The following is a 19,907-nucleotide window of genomic DNA, read 5'->3' on the forward strand; positions in this document are numbered from 1 at the left end:
GCCAGTTATACTTTTCTAAAATCCACTAGAAATAAACACATACTTACTGAAATGAGAAACATTTATCTGAGTACCTCTGACACACATCATATGCCATCAGTGATAAGCAAACCACACTTAGGAAAACACTGCAATAAAAAATCTTGACAGTTTTTATAGTTCTAATGGTCTTTCTCTCCGTCATTGATTTTGGCCATTGAGTCCTAAGGTGACCATCAGGAAAATGCATAAATAATTATGACCCCCAAATCCCCATACATAGCATCATAACATATGCACATTTGCCTTACTTTATTTTTTTTAAGTTTATTTTATTTATTTTGATAGAGAGAATCCCAAGCAGGCTCCATGCTGTCAGTGGGGCTTAATCCCAGGAATCATGAGATCATGACTTGAGCCAAAATCAAGGGTTGGGTGCTTACATGACTGAGCCACCCAGGCGCCCCTGCCTTACTTCTACAGATGAATCAAACCTTTTTATTTTTGCTCTTTACCATTATTTCCCACTTTATTTGTTTGGGATTAGAAAAATGTATGTTTGGATATAATAGGAAACAAAAACACAACTAATAAAGATGGGGAAATTGATGCAGCATACATAGATTGGGAAACTTCTTGCAGGATATGACATGTGGAGGGTTTAACATCAGATGGATGATCAACCCAGCATTGCCCAGGTACATAGTGGGTGTAGCAGACCACAGGACATTTGCAATGGAATGACTGTGCACAATCCATGTATGTGTGCTAATCCTTCCTGTATGTGGGTTACACTTACTCTATCACTTCTGTACTTTCAGAAGACTCAGCAGTTTTCTGGGTGTCTCTGTGTGACTGCAGTGAACCCAGCAGACTGAGTCATTAAAGGGTCAGCAGCACTGATAATCAGATCCACGAAGACCCACATCTTTCTGTAGATGAGTCCTTTTCCTTGGGAAATCACAACTCTGGATGGTCCCCAAAGGGCCATGCAAATTTGAATGAACTTCTGTTTAATTAAAAAGGTTTTCTTTTTGTCTTTGTGACAACTGTTGATGCTTGGTAAAGCTAGAGGAAATTATAAAGGGTGATGGATAGGACCATTGTCAGGAGTTGCAGATGGGTGAATCCCAGACCTACTTCTCTGTTTGGGGTTTACTTTTTTTTTTTTTTTTTTTTTCCTGTTTTTGTTTTGTTTTTGTTTTGACAGTGTTTCTTACTGAAGTGAAATGTGGTCAGACCGGAATATCTGAGGCAACCTTTAAATACAAACATGTGCCAAAGTCTGTCTGGAAGAGTGTGGGGCAACAGAAGTGATGTAGTAACACCCACTTTGCCTGATCAAATGTATGAGTGGCAAACTTTCATAGCACTCTGAGGGATACAAATAAGGAGCTGGATGCCCAATTCACCCTGCTTGACTGGCTATTTGGTAGGAATGGTAGATTAATCCAGGGCTTGGAATAAAGTGAAGGGGCCCAAATGAGTCTTTGTATTGACATTATTTGTCATGTGTGGGTACTCACGAGAACAGTTTCTCAGAAACTTTTACATGCTACTAGATAAACATACTAAATGCTAGCTGTTAAACTGTCTTTCAAGGGAGGCTATTTCAAAACGAAATCTAAACTTTGTATTTGGTAATAATTTCATGGTTCTAAACCCCAATTAATTCAAAATTGGTCCTGCATTAAGCATGTAGGTAGTTACATACAGTGTGCCTGATTCTGTCTTAGAAAAATGGTGATTTTCTGTTGCTAACATATCTTCTTTTCCTCTGGAGATGGCGTTGATGGTTTAAGTCACTGATAATGTGTGTAGGCCTTGTGACTTTCTACATTTAACAAGCAATGTCAATGAAATACTAACATTTTTGCTTGTCCTGATATTAAACTTTTTCACCTTAACAGTGCAAATACAACACCAAGACTGTAAGATCAAATTTTATTTTGCCTTAAAAAAATGCTACCATAAACAAAGCCCATTTTGTAATCAGAACCCTATTTTTTTCCTGTGTAAGGCAGCATAGAACAATGGTCAGTTATACATACATGGATTCCAGGAAGCAAAGCCAAAAAAATTTGTCATTTAAGTAAAGTAGGTTATGGAAATTTTAAAATGAAGAAACAAGCACCAAATTAAGAGAGGCATACAGGATCATCTTCCTTCTTTGAATCACACTGCATGACTTAAAATTTCCCAAAATAAAAAAATTTTAAATAATTCACTTAAATGTTTTAACAAGTTATTTTCCCCAGTAAACACAGTCAACCAAAAAAAAGCCTCTTTTGTTTTCAACCTTTTTGCTGAAAATTACTCTAAATGTGTTATTATTTACTACTCTGGTGAGTGTATTGTCACTACCTTGGTATCTCACCACTTCCATGATCTTTGCCTGTACGGACTCCATACATGAAGGTGACTGTCCAGAACCTGTACTTACTCCAAGACCATAGTCTAGACCGAAGTTGCTATTAATTGAAGAGGTCTCCGTTTTCTTGTGATGAATTTCTCCATTCACAATGTACCCGTTTCCACCCCACTCTGCAGATAAAATGAGAGATTTTCACTAACTTGAAAAATAGTCTGTTAAGTCCCTGCCAGTTTTCACTGAACCGTCCCCTCCATGGCTACTTGTATCTTGTAAAACCTAAATCTTACAACTAAAAAAAAAAAAAAAAAAAAAAGGCAGCACCAGCTACTGACCATGTGGACAAAGGAAATCTGTTTCACGTAAAAATGCAACCACGTATAGGAACTGCGCAAGTGGATGGTCTGTACTTAGATGAAGTCATCTGACGTCGTTTCCCTTGCTTCTTATTTGGAGGTTGCCAAACCATTTCCCAAGATTTAACGATTCTAACAATGATGAAAGTCAGTTTTGCACCGTGTCAAAATCTTGGCCCGTTGTCGTTTACTTCTGGGCACTATTAGATTCAATCAGGCCTTGTACTTTCATTAGATGTGAGGACTGAATTCAACCCCCGCCTTCCCGCGCAGGGTATTTTCTCTGGGAAAATATCAAAACATCATTCAAAGGATCAAAGAGCTCAGCCACACAGTCGGAGGAAAGCGGAGTCGATGTGGCAGAGTAAAGGGGCCCCTCAGACCTTATTCCTCACCGCAGATCTTCCGATTTTAAAGAGTGGGTTAGAAGGACCAGGAGGGACAAGAGGGATGGAGGCAAAAGGTTCGCTTTTCAATCCCAGCCGGAGACAAAGGTAAGTAACTGCACGGGGGGGGATGGGGAGAGCGGCAGAGGGAGGCTCCTCGGCCCCCAGCCGGGTGGCGTGACTTCTGGAGGACTCAGAAAACGGGCCAGGACTGGGTAGGACGGGAAGGTGTCACGCGGCGGGCGAACCGGCTAATCGCAGAAGGAGCGAGGCTGGGAATTACCCCTCCCCCGCCCCTCACCGTCCCGCCGGGAAATGAAACCGAAGCAGGAACACAAATCCCCGACCGGGACTGCCCGGCAGCCTCCGGTTTCCCGGAGCCAGCGTGCGGGAAAAAGAGCGCGTGCCTCACGTCCTCTCCGCCCCGCCCCGCCCCCCCCCCCCGCGCGTTGCGCACGCGCGGCCGCGCCCCGCCCCTCGCCTCTGCTCCGGGATGATGGGGCGGGGGCGGTGAGCCGAGGTGAGGAGTCGGTCGGAGTCCCTGGGCTGAGAGCTCGAGAGCTGCCGCCGCCACCACCCCCCGCCGCGTCACGGCTCCCGGGCCCGCCCTCCTGTGGCCCCTCCTCCCCACTCCGCTTCCCCCCCTCTTCTCCCCCGCCCCTCCGGCCGAGCGGTGACTTAAGCAACGGAGCGCGGTGAAGCCCATTTTTCTCCTTCCTCGCCGCCGCGCTGGGCAGCTCGCGGCGCGTGGCCCGCACACTCCCGCCCGAGATGAATGCTGCGGCAGACGCCGATTTCAACATCCTCCTAGCTACTGACTCCTACAAGGTAGAGGTTCGGGGCGGGGGCAGGTGAAGGGGGAAGAGAGGGCGCGTTCGGGACGAGCGCGGGGCTGTGGGGCGGGGGGCGGCCGGTCTGGGGTCGTGGCGCTGCGCGAGCCCGAGGGAAGAAGCGGGCGAGTGGCGGCGGCCGGATGAGGCAGGTGAAGCTGGCGCCGCAGTGGGGAGGAGGTGGATGGAGGAGGGATGGAGGGATGGACGGCAGGAGGCGGGGCTTTGGGGTGCGTGGTTGGGGGGGGCGCGGCGAGGGGCTGAGGCGGGCCCCAGCCGGCGCAGCCCGCCTGCCCGCCGCTGGGCTCGGGGCTCGGGGCTCAGGCGGTTGTGGCGGGGTCGGGGCCCGGGAGGCTTGGGCGTCACCGGCCGAGCGCACGCTTTCCCCAGGAGCTCGGCCTTTTGGCCTTGGCCAGGTCGGATTGGGCCGGCCTGGGCGAGGGCTCTGCCGAGGAGAGCGGGTCAGTTAGGTAACGGCTCCTGGGGCTCGGCCCTTGAGAAAGGGAGTGGGGTTTGAGAAGTGGGTTTTCCCCGCCAAGCTGAATCGAGTGCACTTCCCCGCCCTTGCTGAGCAGGTACGTCCCTTCCCGAGGAGGAGGTGGGCGAGGACCTAGTAGAGGTGCTAGTAGGGGTGCCGCAGCAGCCAGCCACGTTCCTCTGCCTGTGGCCGGGGTGTGGAGGACACCTATCTGCCCTCGGGAAACATGCTGGATTCCCTCGTCCCACTCCACTGGGCTCCGTTTCAAACTCGTTTGCTCCTGGGGATCACTCGTGCTCCTTATCCCTGTTGTAAAGGCCGATCCCCTGCCCTTACTCCATTAGGGTCACTACAGGATTTCTGTGAAAAGGAATGTGAATCACGAGTTAAATGAACTGTAGTTTTAACCCTGGAGAACTTAGAGGAGTGGCACAACACAACATTGTGTTAATATGCCTATTGGACACTTCAGTGTATTGCTGCCCCATTAAGTTTGTTTGAAACCCACACAAATTAGTAAAGGAAAGAATGATTAAAGGAAAATGTGGCAAAGTTTTTCCCCCTAGTTTCCAAATTACATGAAGTAAACTGAACTATACTTTGCTAAAGCTTTGTTGGCCAACACACTTAAAAGATGAAATGTCAGGCCAGAAAACCCACTTGAACAAAATAAAGTTCAGTTTTTACTTGACAGTGTGGTGGTTTGAAATACAAAGGGAAAGCATATTTTTGGGTTTTGTTGTGAGGTTTTGCTTTTTGTTTCTTTCCTTAAATTTAATTGGACAAAGTATTTTGGAGAATCCCGTTTTACTTAAGTTCTGTTTTGTTCATTTCTTCCCAGGAGTTTAAGATTCTACTAACGATAATTTAGACGGGTAGTTACTTAAAACAGAGCCAAGTTTCCTTAACAAGTGGACTTTTAAATTGAATTTTAAAGTGGAAATCTACACCATTGTAAGGAGATCAAAGTATTATCAACTATGGTTTTCTAAGCCTTAAAACCTTCTCTTGTCTTAGGTCCTAGCATTTTGAGTATCTTCAGTAGTGATTTTAGAATGGTCTCATTCATAGTTTTCTCTTAATTAAATTTTTTCACCCAATTTTTTTCCTAAGTCTTTAAAATGATTTCCAATTTTTATAATGTGGTAATTTATGATTTGATTGAAAATGGGAAATAGTTGATGGGTCTAACTTTTAAAAACAAAATGAGTGTAAATTCCTTTAGTTCGTGGTTCCTCGAGCCATTATACGTAAGGAATGTAAAATTACCTTAACATCAGTTTTCTGGGATGCTTTTAATTAGAATGAATTACCATAAAGTTTTCTAATCTAGCAGGGCATACCTAATGCACTAGTAAAATTTGTATCTCTTTAATAGCTTATTCCTGCCCGTTTTCAAATCAGACTGGTATATTTTATTCTCTAATATGAAGCCTATTTGTTTTTTATATGTTTTTAAGTTTTTATTTTAATTTCAGCTATTGAACATACAGTGTAGTATTCATTTCAGGTGTACAATATAGTGATTCCATCACCCAGTGCTCATCACCCAGTGCTCATCACAAGTGCCTTCCTTAATCCCCATCACCTATTTAACACATCCCCCCCGCCTACCTCCCCCTTGGTAACCATGTTTGTACTCCATAATTAAGAGTCTGTTTTTTGGTTTGTCTGTCTTTATTTTCTCCTTTGCTCATTTGTTTTGTTTCTTAAATTCCACATATGTGTGAAATCATGATATTTGTCTTTGACTAGTTCACTTAGCATTATACTCTCTAGTTCCATCCATGTCTTCACAAATGGCAATATTTCATTCTTTTTCATGGCTGAATAATCCATTGTGTGTGTGTGTATATACACATATATACACATATATGTATGTATACATATATATGTACACACGCACACACACCACCTCTTCTTTATTCCTCAGTGGAGGAACAGTTGGGCTGCTTCCATATCTTGGCTATTGTAAATAATGCTGCTATAAATATAGGGGTGTATGTATCCCTTTGAATTAGTGTTTTTGTGTTTTGGGGGTAAGTACCCAGTAGTAAAATTACTGGATCGTAAGGTAGTTGTATTTTTAACTTTTTGAGGAATCTCCATACTGTTTTCCAGATTGGCTGCACCAGTTTGCATTTCTACCAACAATGCAAAAGTGTTCCTTTATCTCCACATCTTCGCCAACACCTGTTGTTTCTTGTGTTGTTGATTTTAGCCATGTTGACAGGTGAGAGGTGATATCTCATTGTAGTTTTGATTTGCATTTCCTTGATGGGGAATTGATGTTGAGGATCTTTTGATTTATCTTTTGGCCATGTGTATGTCTTTGTTGGAGAACTATCTGTTCATGTCTTTAGTCCATTTTTTAATTGGGTTATTTGTTTTGTGGGTGTTGAGTTGTAGAAGTTCTATATATATTTTGGATTCAAACCCTTTATTAGATACATCATTGTCAAATATATTCTCCCACTCAGTAGGTTGTCTCTTTTAGTTTTGTTGATGGTTTCCTTTGCTGTGCAGAAACTTTTTATTTAGACATAGTCTCAATAGTTTATTTCTGCTTTTGTTTCCCTTGCCTCAGGAGACATATCTAGAAAGAAGTTGCTACAGCCAAAGAAGTTACTGCCTGTGTTCTAGGATTTTTATGATTTCAGGTCTGACATTCAGGTCTTTAATACATTTTTAATTTATTTTGTGTATGGTGTAAGAAAGCAGTCCAGTTTCATTCTTTTGCTTGTAGCTGGCCAGTTTTCCCAATGCTCTTTGTTGAAGAGACTGTCTTTTTCCCATTGGATATTCTTTCCTGTTTTGTTGAAGATTAATTGATATGTAGTGGGTTTATTTCTGGGCTTTCTAATCAGTTCCATTGATCTGTGTATCTATTTTTGTGCCATACTGTTTTGATTACTACAGCTTTGTAATATATCTTAAAGTTCAGAGTTATGATGCCTTCAGCTTTGCTTTGCTTTTTCAAGATTGCTTTGGCTATTCGGGGTTTTTTGTGGTTCCATACAGATTTTAGAATTGTTCTACTTCTGTGAAAAATGCTGTTGGCATTTTGATAGAGATTGCATTAAATGTGTAAGTTGCTTTGGTTGTATAGACATTTTAACAATATTCTTCCAGTTTATGAGCATGAAATGTCTTTCCATTTCTTTGTGTTGTCTTCCATTTCTTTCATGAGTGTTTTACAGTTTTCAGAGTACAGGTCTTTCACCTCTTTGGTTAGATTTATTCCTAGGTGTCTTACTATTTTTGGTGCAAATGTAAATGGGATTGTCCTCTTAATTTCTCTTGCTGCCGCTGCAGTATTGGTGTATAAAAATGCAAGATTTCTGTACATTGATTTTGTATCCTGCAACTCTGCTGAATTCATTTATCAGTTCTAATAGTTTTTTGGTGGAATCTTTTGTGTTTTCTATATGTGGTGAGACCATGTCTTCTGCAAACAGTGAAAGTCTTACTACTTCCTTACCAGTTTGGAAGCCTTTTCTTTTAGTTGTCTGATTGCTGTGGCGGGAACTTCCAGTACTGTATTGAAAAAAAGAGGTGAGAGTGGACATCCTTGTCTTTTCCATGACCTTAGGTGAAAAGCTCTCCATTTTTCCCCATGCAGGATGATGTTAGCTATGGGTTTTTCACATATGGCATTTACTGCATTGAGGTATATTCCCTCTAAACCTACTTTACTGAGGGATTTTATCATGAATGGATGTTGTACTTTGTCAGATGCTTTTTCTACATCTATGGAAATGATCATGTGGTTCTTATCCTTTCTCTTATTTGTGTGCTATATCACATTAATTGATTTGCGAATAATCAGCCACTCTTGCAGCCCAAGAATAAATCCTACATGATCATAGTGAATAATTTTTTAATGTATTGTTGGATTTGGTTTGCTAGTAATTTGTTGAGAATTTTTCATCTGTGTTCATCAGAGATATTGGCCTGGAGTTAGTGGTGTCTTTATCTGGTTTGATATCAGAGTAATGCTGGCCTCATAGAATGAATTTGGATGTTTTCCTTCCTTTTCCATTTTTTGGAATAGTTTGAGAAGAATAGGTATTAATTCTTTTTTAAATGTTTGGTAGAGGGGCACCTGAGTTGCTCAGTTGGTTAAACGTCTGACTTCGGCTCAGGTCATGATCTCACAGTTCGTGAGTTCGAGCCCCACATTGGGTTCTGTGCTGACAGCTCAGAGCCTGGAGCCTGGAGCCTTCCTCAGTTCTGTGTCTCCCTCTCTTCTGCCCCTCCCCTGCGTGCTCTCTGTCCCTGTCTTTCTCAAAATTAATAAACATTAAAAAATTTTTAAAAATATTTGGTAGAATTTGCCTGGGAAGCTGTCTGGTCCTGGCCTGTTGTTTGTTTGGAGTTTTTTGATTAGTGACTCAATTTTTTTGCTAGCAATAAGTCTGTTCCAGTTTTCTGTTTCAGTTTTGGTAGCTTATACGTTTTTAGGAATTTATCCATTTCTTCTAAGCTGTCCAATTTATTGGTATATCGTTTTTCATAATCTCATAATTGTATTTCTGTGGTGTTGGTTGTTATTTCTTCTCTCTCATTTGTGATTTTATTTATTTGAGTCCTTTCTCTTTTTTCTTGATGAGTCTGGCTAGAGGTTTATCAATTTTGTTGAGTTTTTCAAAGAATTAGCTCCTGATTTCATTGCTCTATTCTATTGCTTTTTTTAGTTTCTATATCATTTGTTTCTGCTGTAATATTTATTATATCCTTCCTTATGCTGGTTTGGGGTTTTGTTTGTTCTTTTTCTAGCCTCTTTAGGTGTAAGGTTAGGTTGTTCATTTGAGACTTTTATTGCTTTTTGAGATTGTCCTGTATTGCTTTAAACTTCCCTCTTAGAATCGTTTTTGGTTGCATTCCAAAGGTTTTGAACGATTGTGTTTTCATTTGTTTCTGTGTACTTTGCAATCTATTCTTTTATTTCCTGATTTACGCATTCATTGCTTTTTAACCTCCCTTGCCATCTTTCCAGATTTTTTCTTGTGGTTGACTTCTGGTTTCCTAGCATTGTGGTCAGAAAAGACGCATAGTGTGTCTTTGATCTTGAATTTGTTGAGGCTTGTTTTCTGGGCTAACATGTGATCTATTCTGGAGAATGTTCTGCGTGCAATTGAAAGGAATGTGTATTCTGTTTTAGGATGGAATGTTATGAATGTATCTGCTAAATCCATCTGTTCATTCAAAGCCATTGTTTCTTTATTGATTTCCTCTTTAGGTCATCTGTCCGTTGATGTAAGTAGGGTGTGTTAAAGTCCCTTATTATTATTGTATTCTTATCAATTAATTCCTTTATGTTTGTTATTAACTGTTTTATGTATTTGGTGTTCCTATGTTAGAGGCATAAATATTTACAATCGTTATATCTTCTTGTTGGATTGTCCCCTTTTTTATTATATAGCATCCTTTGTCTCTTGTTACAGTTTTTGTTTTACATTTATTTTTGAGAGACAGAGAACGCACAAGCGGGGGAGGGGCAGAGAGCGATGGAGATGCAGAATCCAAAGCAGGCTCCAGGCTCTGAACAAGCTGCCAGAACAGAGCCCAATGTGGGGCTCGAACCCACGAACCACGAGACCAGAACCTGAGCCGAGTTGGACACTCAACCAACTGAGCCACCCAGGAGCCCCACAGTTTTTGTTTTAAAGTCTACTTCGTCCGATAAAAAGTATTGCTATTCCAGCTTTCGTTTGACATTATTTGCATGGTAGATGTTTCTTCATCCCCTCACTTTCAATCTGCCAGTGTTTTTAGATCTAAAAGGAGTCTCTTGCAGACAGTATGTAGAAGGATCTTGTTTTTTATCTATTCTGTCACCCTATATCTTTCGACTGGAGTGTTTAATCCGTTTACATTCAAAGTAATTATTATAAGATATGTATTCACTGCCATTATTTTTTTGTGATTGTTTCTGACGATGTCTCTGATTCATTCTTGTCTTTCTCTCATGGTTTTCTGGTTTTCTTTAATATATTTGGATTTTTTTCTCTTTGTTGCATGTTTATTAGTGGTTTTATATATGTGCTTACCATTAGGTTTGTATGTAACCTCTTTGGCATATAGTAGTCTATATTAAGTTGATGGGCGTTGGAAGTTTGAACCCATTCTTTACTCCTCTCCTTCCCACATTTTAAATATACGTTCTCATATTTTGCATCCTTTTATTTTGTGAGTTCCTTGACTGATTTTTTACAGAAATACCCATTTTTACTGATTTTCTGTTTCCTACCTTTATACTATCCCTTCTGGTCTCTGTTCTGCTCAGAGACTCCCCTTTAATATTTCTTTCAGGGCTTGTTTGGTAGTCATGAACTCCTTTAGCCTTTGTCTGGGAAACACATGATCTCTCTTTCTATTCTGAATGACAGCCTTGCTAGATAGAGTATTCTTGGCTGCAGATTTTTCCCATATAGCACTTTGGAACTAACATGCCACTACCTTCTGACTTGGAAAGTTTCTTCTGAAAGATCCACTGATAGCTGTATGGGGTTTCCCTTGTATGTTACTGCCTTCTTTTGTCTTGTTCCTTTAAACATTGTTTCTTTATTTTGCCACTTTAATTACTATATGTTTTGGCGTGGATCTGCTTTTGTTGATTTTTTTTGGAGGGTCCTCTGTGTCTCCTGGATCTGGATATCTGTTTCCTTCTCCAGGTTAGGTAAGTTTTCAACTATTATTTCTTCAAATACATTTTTCATCCCCATTTCCTCTCTCTTCTGGGATTCCTATAATATGAATGTTACTATGCTTGATGGAGTCATTGAGTTCTCTAAGTCTATTCTCGTTTTGCGTAATTCTTTTTTCTCACCTTGATTACTTTCCATTGCTCTGTCTTCTAGATTATTAGTTTGTTTATGTTCTTCCAGGCTGTTGCTCATTCCATCAAGTGTGTTTCTCATTTCATTTACTTAGCCCTTTATCCCTTCTAAGTTATTCGTTATTTCTGTGTTAATGGTCTCACTGATGCCTTCCACTCTTTTCTCAAGTCCAGTGAATGTTTTCATGATCATTACTTTAAATTCTCTGACATGTTACATATATCTGTTTCACTTAGATCTCTGCCCATGGCCTTTTCCTGTTTTTCATTTGGAACAAGTTCCAAAATGTCTTCTCATTTTGTCTTAGTCTCTTTGCCTGCTTCTCTGTGTTAGGAAACTTAGCTACGTCTCCTGTTCTTGAGGGTAATGGCCTTATAAAGAAGAGGTCCGATAGTGCTCTATTGTGTAGTGTCCCCTGTTCCCCAGGGCCTGGCACTTCTGGGAATGTCTCCAATGTGTGCTGCATGTGCTCACCTGTTGTGTCCTTTAGGCCAGTCATCTGTAGAGGTTCTCTTTGTCTGCCATGGGCAGTATTTGGTCCCTAGCCTGAATGTGGTGCATTTTAACTAGGTGTGCTCTGTTCTGTTTGTGAAGTGAGACATGTCACTATCACCAGTAGAACTGAGGCCCTGCAAATCTCCCACCTCAGGAAGTGCCATGTGCTCAGGGTTTGGCCCTCTTCTGGGCGAGGGGGCCCAAAGTGCTAGGACTGAGGCAAATGTGAATGGGAGGGGCAATTCCACCCAAGTGCACAGTGGCAGGGGGTCGTGGGGGCTTGGTGTAAGCAAGTTAGGTAGGGAGTGTGGGTGTTGCACTGGTTCCCACAGGTGGCCCTGTGCTTATGCTGAAGGGCAAGGGGAGTGAAATGGCTTCTGCCAGGGCCTTTGTTCCCAGAGGAATCTATCTATGAATGCTGCCTCTCTGGGACATGGTCCAAGATGAGCAGATAACCTCCCCACTGTGTGCCCTGGCTGTTTTGCAGATCACTGTTTTTTCACACTGTATGTTCATGGGCTGTTTGCCTGCCTTTTCTATAGGAGCAGGGCAGTGCCCTCAGCTGTATCCCGGCCAAGCCTCCTGACCTTTAAAACTCCAGGCTTTAAGCCCTGCTGATTGCAAGAACTCACAAAATTTGGCTCCTCTCACTTTCCAAGCCAAGTGCTATGGGGATTCATATTCCTCCGTGCTCCCTTGTGTGTTTGTCTGTCTGTAGCCCTTCTCCCTTCCACCATAGCGGCCACGATCTGTTTCTCCCAAACCACGTCTCCATACTTCTGCCTTCTTTTTTGTGGCCTCTTCTCTACCTTTAGTTGTGGGATTTGTTCTCCCGCCTTCAGGTAAATTTCTAGGGTATTTAGTATGATTTGATAATTATCTAATTGTTTTGGGACAAGGAAAGCCTAGGGTCCTCTTATTCTGTTGTCTTCCAAACTGGTCTAATATGAAATCTTTTTACTAAGATTTTTAATATCCCCCCAAAAAATATCCCTTAAGAGCATTTAGTCAGGTTGATATGTTTTATACCAATGGTTTACAACAGCACAATAAAATACATTGTGTATTCCATACTAATATTTTTAAATTTTATTTGCCTTATTAGTGGTCTTTATAGGCTATATCCCATTTTTACCTTTTTATCTTCTTAGATGAAAAGAGACAAATCAGAATCTTGACGTTAGAAGCAATGAAATTTTTATTTGGCAATTAAATGAAACTATTAGATATCCTTATCAGCACTTACAAAGTACTGGCTAGTTACAGTAGTGAACCTAGTGGTTTTAGACATGTTGATGGATAAGAGAATAACATTAATTTCTTTCTAAAACTGAAGAAAGAATAGTTGGTCGTCTAAGGACCATAAAAAGGTATTTTGCAAGTAGTACGATAGTGCTTAAGCACATGACAACACAGGTGCTTTGTTTGTCCTTGTATCCTCTCCAGAGGGTTCATTTCTGTAATCACATACTATATCATACATAATAAGGAACTGAGGAAACAGGTAAATGTGGTTGTTTTTCCATTTTCATCCTGGGTTCCTGTTTAATCATTTCAAAATGGCATAAAGCACAATTATCTACTGGGTTGTATTTACATTGTGCTAGGCCAGGTAAGGAAGGGTGCATTGAGGGGTGTTAGTCACTGCGGTGCTTAAAAGGCATTTGGAAATTTTCGTGAAGGAGACAGGTCAGGTTTCTGTTTGGGGGTGGAGGGTTCCCCACCTATCTCTGGGGTAGCCAATGATTAGTTTACAAATAACTGGCTCATTAAAAGATGCATTTCTGTTCCTTGTTCCTTTTCCTTCTGTGTGGATAATGTCTGTAACAATCTACAGCAGAGAATAGTTTCATTATTTCTGAACATTTATCCTGTTAGATAAAAATGGAAGATGTTGTCAATTAAGTTTAAAAAATATATATAGTGTATAACAGTAATCTCTAAGCAATTTACACATCACCCATTGTTATGAAATGTGTATTAAAACATATCACCCATTGTTATGAATTGTGCTGTCCAGCGTGGGTTGCTTCTCAAAAGGTCATTTGTAAACTGGTTATCTAGAACTCAGCCCATTTTCATCAATTCATTTAATAAATATTGGAGATCTCCTAGGTATTTAAAAGACAAAAGATGTCTCTTAAAATTCAGAATGGGTGAAAATTGTTTTTAGAGAAGTTACAGAAGATTATATAATTTATGATGATGAGGCACCCAGGGTGGCTTTTGTAAAACAGATTTTGCTGTCTCATTAATGGCGAATAACAAACCTTAAAGGTTTGGGCTTTTTGGAAAAAGAGTTGGGGATAGATGAGAATCCTCTCACTGGCAATTTTGTCCTGGCTGGGACTTTAGCAACCCAGTGTCTTTCTCTGACATGTCCCCATTTTTCATAGTTGCTTCTCTTTCATTGCTTCTGATCGGGCAGCTAAGTTATGTCACAGCGGCTCTCCTGGCAGCCTAATCTTTGTAAGGAGTGGAGGACTGTTGCAGTTTCTATGTCAAATTACCTGTGCATTCTTACAATGCAGTTTCCAGTAAGGTTTATACTATAAATTATAGGAAAAGCCCAGGCAATAGAAATAAAATCTTGTATGTAAGTTATGAATATAGTTCAGAGGAAGATTAACTTAGATCAGTAAAGTTTTATAAGATTTTGCAAAACAAAGATACCAGAAGCTGGTGTCCTCTTTGTCAGTTGATTAAATCTTTTTCAAGGGTGCAGCCAAAAAAGTACAAATTATCAAACGCTCTGTGCCAAAGAGGTTTAAGGGAAGGGGTAGTGTGATTATAACTGATTTGACAATTTCCTCTCTCCCCCAAAATGTAATCCAAATATTTTTAAGCCATACTTTTGAAGTTGTTATCGCTTCAAAAGCCAAATAGCAAAGAATTATTTTCTGTGGCAACAGAAGTATTTCCAGGACTTGAAAAATTTTTTAAAATGTTGAAAAGAAGATTGATTGATTGATTGATTGATTTTTGCTATTTTAAGCACAGTAGCATTGAAGAGACATAAAGTTTTAGCCATTCATTGTAAGGCTGAGTGGATCGTCTTCTGAGTGCCCTTACAAATTTTGGAGATAGTAAAACTTATTCTGTGGCATTATACATGTTACCCCATGTGCTCTTATATACACGTGGTATTGTTAAAATGTTGGCTTATGATAATTATTTAGCTGTTAAAATTATAACTGGTAAAGTAGGTTAGTAGTGATTGCCTTTGGACATGTGATCCCATTATGAGAGGAAAGCTCTTGAAAAGACACCAAATAGACTTTATGGAAAATCTGGAGAAGCTCAGGAAAAAGTTAAGAGTCTGCTCTCACAGAAAGATTCTATGCAACTTAAATATTTCTCATATTTCTCTTTAAATGTCATACTTGGGACAAGGATATTTACCCTAGGGATTATAATTTTTAGAAGCTTTTCACGAAGTAAATCACTCACATGACTGTGAAATTAGGTTCTGTTAAAAGAACTGCATTTTCTTGTGTGCCTGTGTTCTTTACCACACATGTATTTATGTACTGGTAGTGCTCTATTAGCTGTAGGAAAATCATGCTAGTTTAGGAAACATTTTTAGGAATAAGGTTTGCTGGGGATATTATGAGAAATTAGCTATTCTCATCTTATAAAAAATGCTGTTTACCATAGAACCATTTTTCCTATTGATAGAAGCTAAAGTAGTGCTAAGAAAACCAACGTGATTTAAGAGCTTCTTTTGTGTAGTTTAATTTTGAATACTGTGAGACTTTGTTAGCATTACATGACATATTTAAAACAGCTCTAATCCATTCCTTCCACAGCCTTTCCCATCTCCGTAAACGGCACCCTTATTCACCCAGTTGCTCAAGCCAAAAATGTAGGAAACAGTGCTAATCCCTCCCCCTTATTATACCCCACATCTAGTGTTTTAGCCTAATTCTCCTTTACCTCCAGATGAGCCACTGCTCTCACCTAAGCTAGTCTTTGGTGTAGTAATCTTTTACCTGATGGTCCTGCTTCCTCTTTGGTCACCTTGTAATCCATTATCCACCTCACTGTCCAGCTGATCCTTATAAAATATGAATCAGATCATATTCATTCCAGCTTAAAACATCCAGTGGCTTTCTATTGCACTTGATGTAAAATTCAAGCTCCTCGTGGTTGTCTGTAAGCCTTACATGATCGTGTCTCTGCATCTCTCTGACCTTACCATGTATGTACTTCCTCCTTCTCTGCACCTCTAAGAACCAGCCATGCTGGCCTTCATCGTGTCCTGTCCCTTACGTCAGTGTGTCTTCTATCTCCTTGTTGTGTAGGTCACATGTCACCATCTCGGAGAAGCCTTCCTGGCCCCCTATTTACAGCAGTCTCTCAGGCCCCCTCTGGCCTATCATTTTCTTTTAAGTTTCCAAACCTCCATCTGTATCTGAAATTATGGTGTTTTTATATTGGTTTTCTCTGACCTTTCAGCCCTCATTAGCCCTTTGAGAATAGAAACTATCTCAGTCCATTTTATTTCCCCATCCTCAGAATCTGAAACAGTGCCTGATATATAGTGGACACAGGATTTATATTTGTGAATGAACTATTTATAAAATAACAATTAATTAATTTGATTTTCTGCTGTATCATCTTATTTTCTGAAGGTTCCCAGGTTCAGAGAGACCTTAGCAGAAAGTAAAATGAAGAGGATAGTAAACCTACCAGAACTAGAATCATTGTAAATCATCTTTTGGCTGTATTTGTAGAATAGTATTTACTAAGAAGCTCGGTTTAAAAATTTCCCCGATTTAAACAATGGTATAAACCAATACAAATATATCTAACTATACTATTTTTTCTATAAATGTATTGGGTGTTCATTGGTAGGTGGTTAATGGTAAATTAGATTTCATGGTTAATTACCTGAGAATTAGCTGCTTTAACAGTTCAGTTCTTAAACCTAGAGAACTGCAGAACAGTTCTCTAAAGCTGTCCAAAGAAGATGTTTTTTTAACGTTTGTTTATTTTTAGAGAGAGAAAGAGCAAGTGTGCACAAGCAGGGGAGGGACAGAGAGAGGGAAAGAGAATCCCAAACAGGCTCCATGCTGTTAGCATGGAGTCCAATGCAGGGCTCGATCTCACTAACCCGTGAGATCATGACCTGAGCCAAAATCAAGAATCAGACACTTAAATGACTGAACCATGCAGGTGCCCCTGTGCTAAGGCTTTAAGTACCATAATTAAAAAACATGGCAGAAGTAAAGCTTTAAAATTATAAACATGTCCAGTTATTGGCCAGAACTGGGACTCTATTTGTCTGATCGAAAAATTTTAGTATACTTTTAGACCAAAGAGGAGAGTTAAATGCTTTAGGGACATTTCCATTCAGCTTTTAACTGTTTGGTCTACTCAGAAGATTCATTTACCTTCTCATACTTTTAAATTTGATGTAGAAAAAGTAAATTTATAAAGATGTACCTTTGAGTATCTGAACTGTAAAAGGTCAGGCTAACTACTGAGAGTCACAACTATGAATCTGGCTTTTATAAACTTGCATGATGTGATCCAGACCTTCCTTCAATTTTTACTTCATCATAGTTGACTTTTCTACCTCACTGCTTATTCCCACTAAAGGAGTTAAGAGTTATTTAGATTGTAAACTGGGCATTTTCATTTTTATGTACTTCTTGGGTATGTTTTTAGATAGTGTTCTCTTTTTCTAATCAGTTGAAATAGGGTATCGTTCATACGTATATAAATGTTGTTTTTGCATTTTAGTGAATCGGCTTGAAGATTTAACTGCTTTGGGTTTGGCTTTAGCTATTTCACTGAGCTGCTACTTCAGCCTCCAGTGGTATCAGTCTCCAGGTTCTAACCTTGAAAAAAAACCCTGGTGTAGTACTTCTAGGTTTAAAATTGACCACCCAGTTGCCTTTAAGCAGTGTACGGGTGCTGTTTTCATAGAGTGACAAGTTGCTTCTGTTGGAGCAGAAACATTTATTAAACATTTGTGATCTTTTTTTCTTTTGCTCTCTATATAGAGTATGTTCATCTTAGAATTTTTGTGCTAAGCTACAAAGGTTAAAGCCAAGTTTCATTGGGATTAAGATTGTGCAACCAAACAAGGAAAGCATTGGTTTCCCTTAAACTGAGGATCAGAGCTAACCAGGAACCATGGTTCATGTCACAGTGGTCATTCATGAAACTTGTGCTGCAAAGATTATTCCACCATGACCTACCTTACCACCCTGTACCTTAAGTTTTAGGACATGACCATTCCTAATGTTACAACAGAGCAAGTACACATTATTCTCCCAGTTATTTTCTATAGGTAAAATGTTTTAACCACATTAAAATATTTTTTAAAAAATCCAACTATAATGAACTCACTTTTTTTCTTAAAACAAAGATTAATTTTCAACAATGACTCTTACCCATATTTATGGAAAAATTTATAATACTCATTTTTACGCTCCTAAGGATTTGATGTTGCATTGGATAGACTTATTTCCCAATTTGGTGGTAATTGGAGAACAAGTAGTATTATGTATGAAACAAGATATGTTTTCTCCTGCTGTTGCTTTCATCCAGGTTCCATGTGTTATTGTGAAGATCAGAGTCATTCTCCCTACCTGGCTGTACAGATGAGTCATGGGAAGCATTGCCTATTGACTTCTCAAACATACCACATTTAGATAGTAACAGTACCACCCTCTTCCAGTATGTTCTTTTATATCCTGGTTATGCCCCTGCCAGGCAGCTACGTCTCTCTTCCCCTGAAGGAAGACCATTCCCCAAGATCAAATGAGATAACTTTCTTCAAACTTTATTTTCAAGTGCCTGTCCAGCTTAGAAGCCTCCTACTTCCTTAAGTTCATTTGATTTGTTTATAAAAGTTAATACTCTCCTGTGGTTTTCAAAGTAAGATAGTGAACATTAAAAGTATCCTAATAAGTATGATACTTATTTTTTATTCTTTACAGCCGGGAAAAGAAGCTGATGAATAGCAAATAAGTTTAGTTTCTTTGGTTTTAAATAATTTCAAGCCCTTTCAGTCATGATTTCTATTCTGTTCGAATGTTTTCTAACTCAAGTATTGCTTTCCCCTTTAGGTTACTCACTATAAACAGTACCCACCCAATACCAGCAAAGTTTATTCCTACTTTGAATGCCGTGAAAAGAAGACAGAAAACTCAAAAATAAAGAAGGTGAAATACGAGGAAACAGTATTTTATGGGTTGCAGTACATTCTTAATAAGTACTTAAAAGGTATTATTTTTCCTAGTACATTTCAAACACTGCTTTTATGTAAGCTCTTTATAATTTTTCTCCTATATTGTTATATTCTTAATTTAAAGGAACTCATTGAACAGTTTAATTTTGATATTTACTAAATTATTTTGACTATTCTAGGTTTTTTTTTTGAATTGTAAAAAATGTGTTAATTTGAACACATAAATCTTATAATTTGGTATATGTGATTGGTTCTAAATATGAGAAAGGTTTTCTGAAACTAATAAACTTGGGAATAAGTTTAGAAAAGTCAGTAATTTTCTGAGGCTAATCTGGTATGTTAATAGATTTTAAGTCCTTAATTCACAGTAGAGGATTCATTATTGACCTGGGAACTCATTTTGAATCATGGTAGCAATTAGAATATTTTTATCATAGTCATTTTTATCTTAAAGGCCTATTTTTCAGAACTACCTGATGCTGCGGCCTTAGTCTCAAATGTATTTTAAAATGGAAAACCCCCAAAATAATTTCTGTGCAGTTTTATTTGAAAGTCCATTTCTAGTTTGTTTTATAATGGTATTTCAAGGACGGTGGGGGGGGAACAGTTCCCAAAAGTTTTATACATTTTGGAAAATTTCATCTCTGACCTTTTGAAATAAAAATAATCTCAGAATTGAATACAGATTAAGTTGAATTTTACACAGATAAAAACTGAAAATTTTCCATAATCTTGACAAATTTTTAAGACTGATGTCACACTTCAATTTTACAGCTTAAAAACTTGATACAACATGACATTATTAATTATACCTAAAATATACTGACTACCTATTACAGGCCAGCATTATGCTAAGTGCTTCCTGTGTCTTAACTCAGTCCTCACAATCCTGTGAGTGGGTACTCTACTATTACCCTAATTTTACAGCTAAAGATAACTAAAAGTGTACTTGAGGAGCAAAAACTT

At 39.3% G+C, this 19,907-nt stretch overlaps 1 protein-coding gene across 1 annotated transcript in view; it reads left to right on the forward strand.

Moving 5' to 3' along the window:
- The first annotated feature begins 3,614 nt into the window (after nt 1-3,614).
- The window catches only part of NAMPT (nicotinamide phosphoribosyltransferase), a 37,413-nt gene continuing 21,120 nt past the window's right edge, over nt 3,615-19,907 (forward strand). Inside the window, exons 1-2 of the mRNA XM_049642804.1 lie at nt 3,615-3,920; nt 18,820-18,976. Coding sequence (XP_049498761.1) covers nt 3,864-3,920; nt 18,820-18,976 — 214 coding nt within the window. The 5' untranslated portion in view covers nt 3,615-3,863. The remainder of the gene's footprint in view (nt 3,921-18,819; nt 18,977-19,907) is intronic.

The sequence above is a fragment of the Panthera uncia genome, chromosome A2 (assembly GCF_023721935.1).
Source record: "Panthera uncia isolate 11264 chromosome A2, Puncia_PCG_1.0, whole genome shotgun sequence".
NCBI lineage: Eukaryota > Metazoa > Chordata > Mammalia > Carnivora > Felidae > Panthera > Panthera uncia.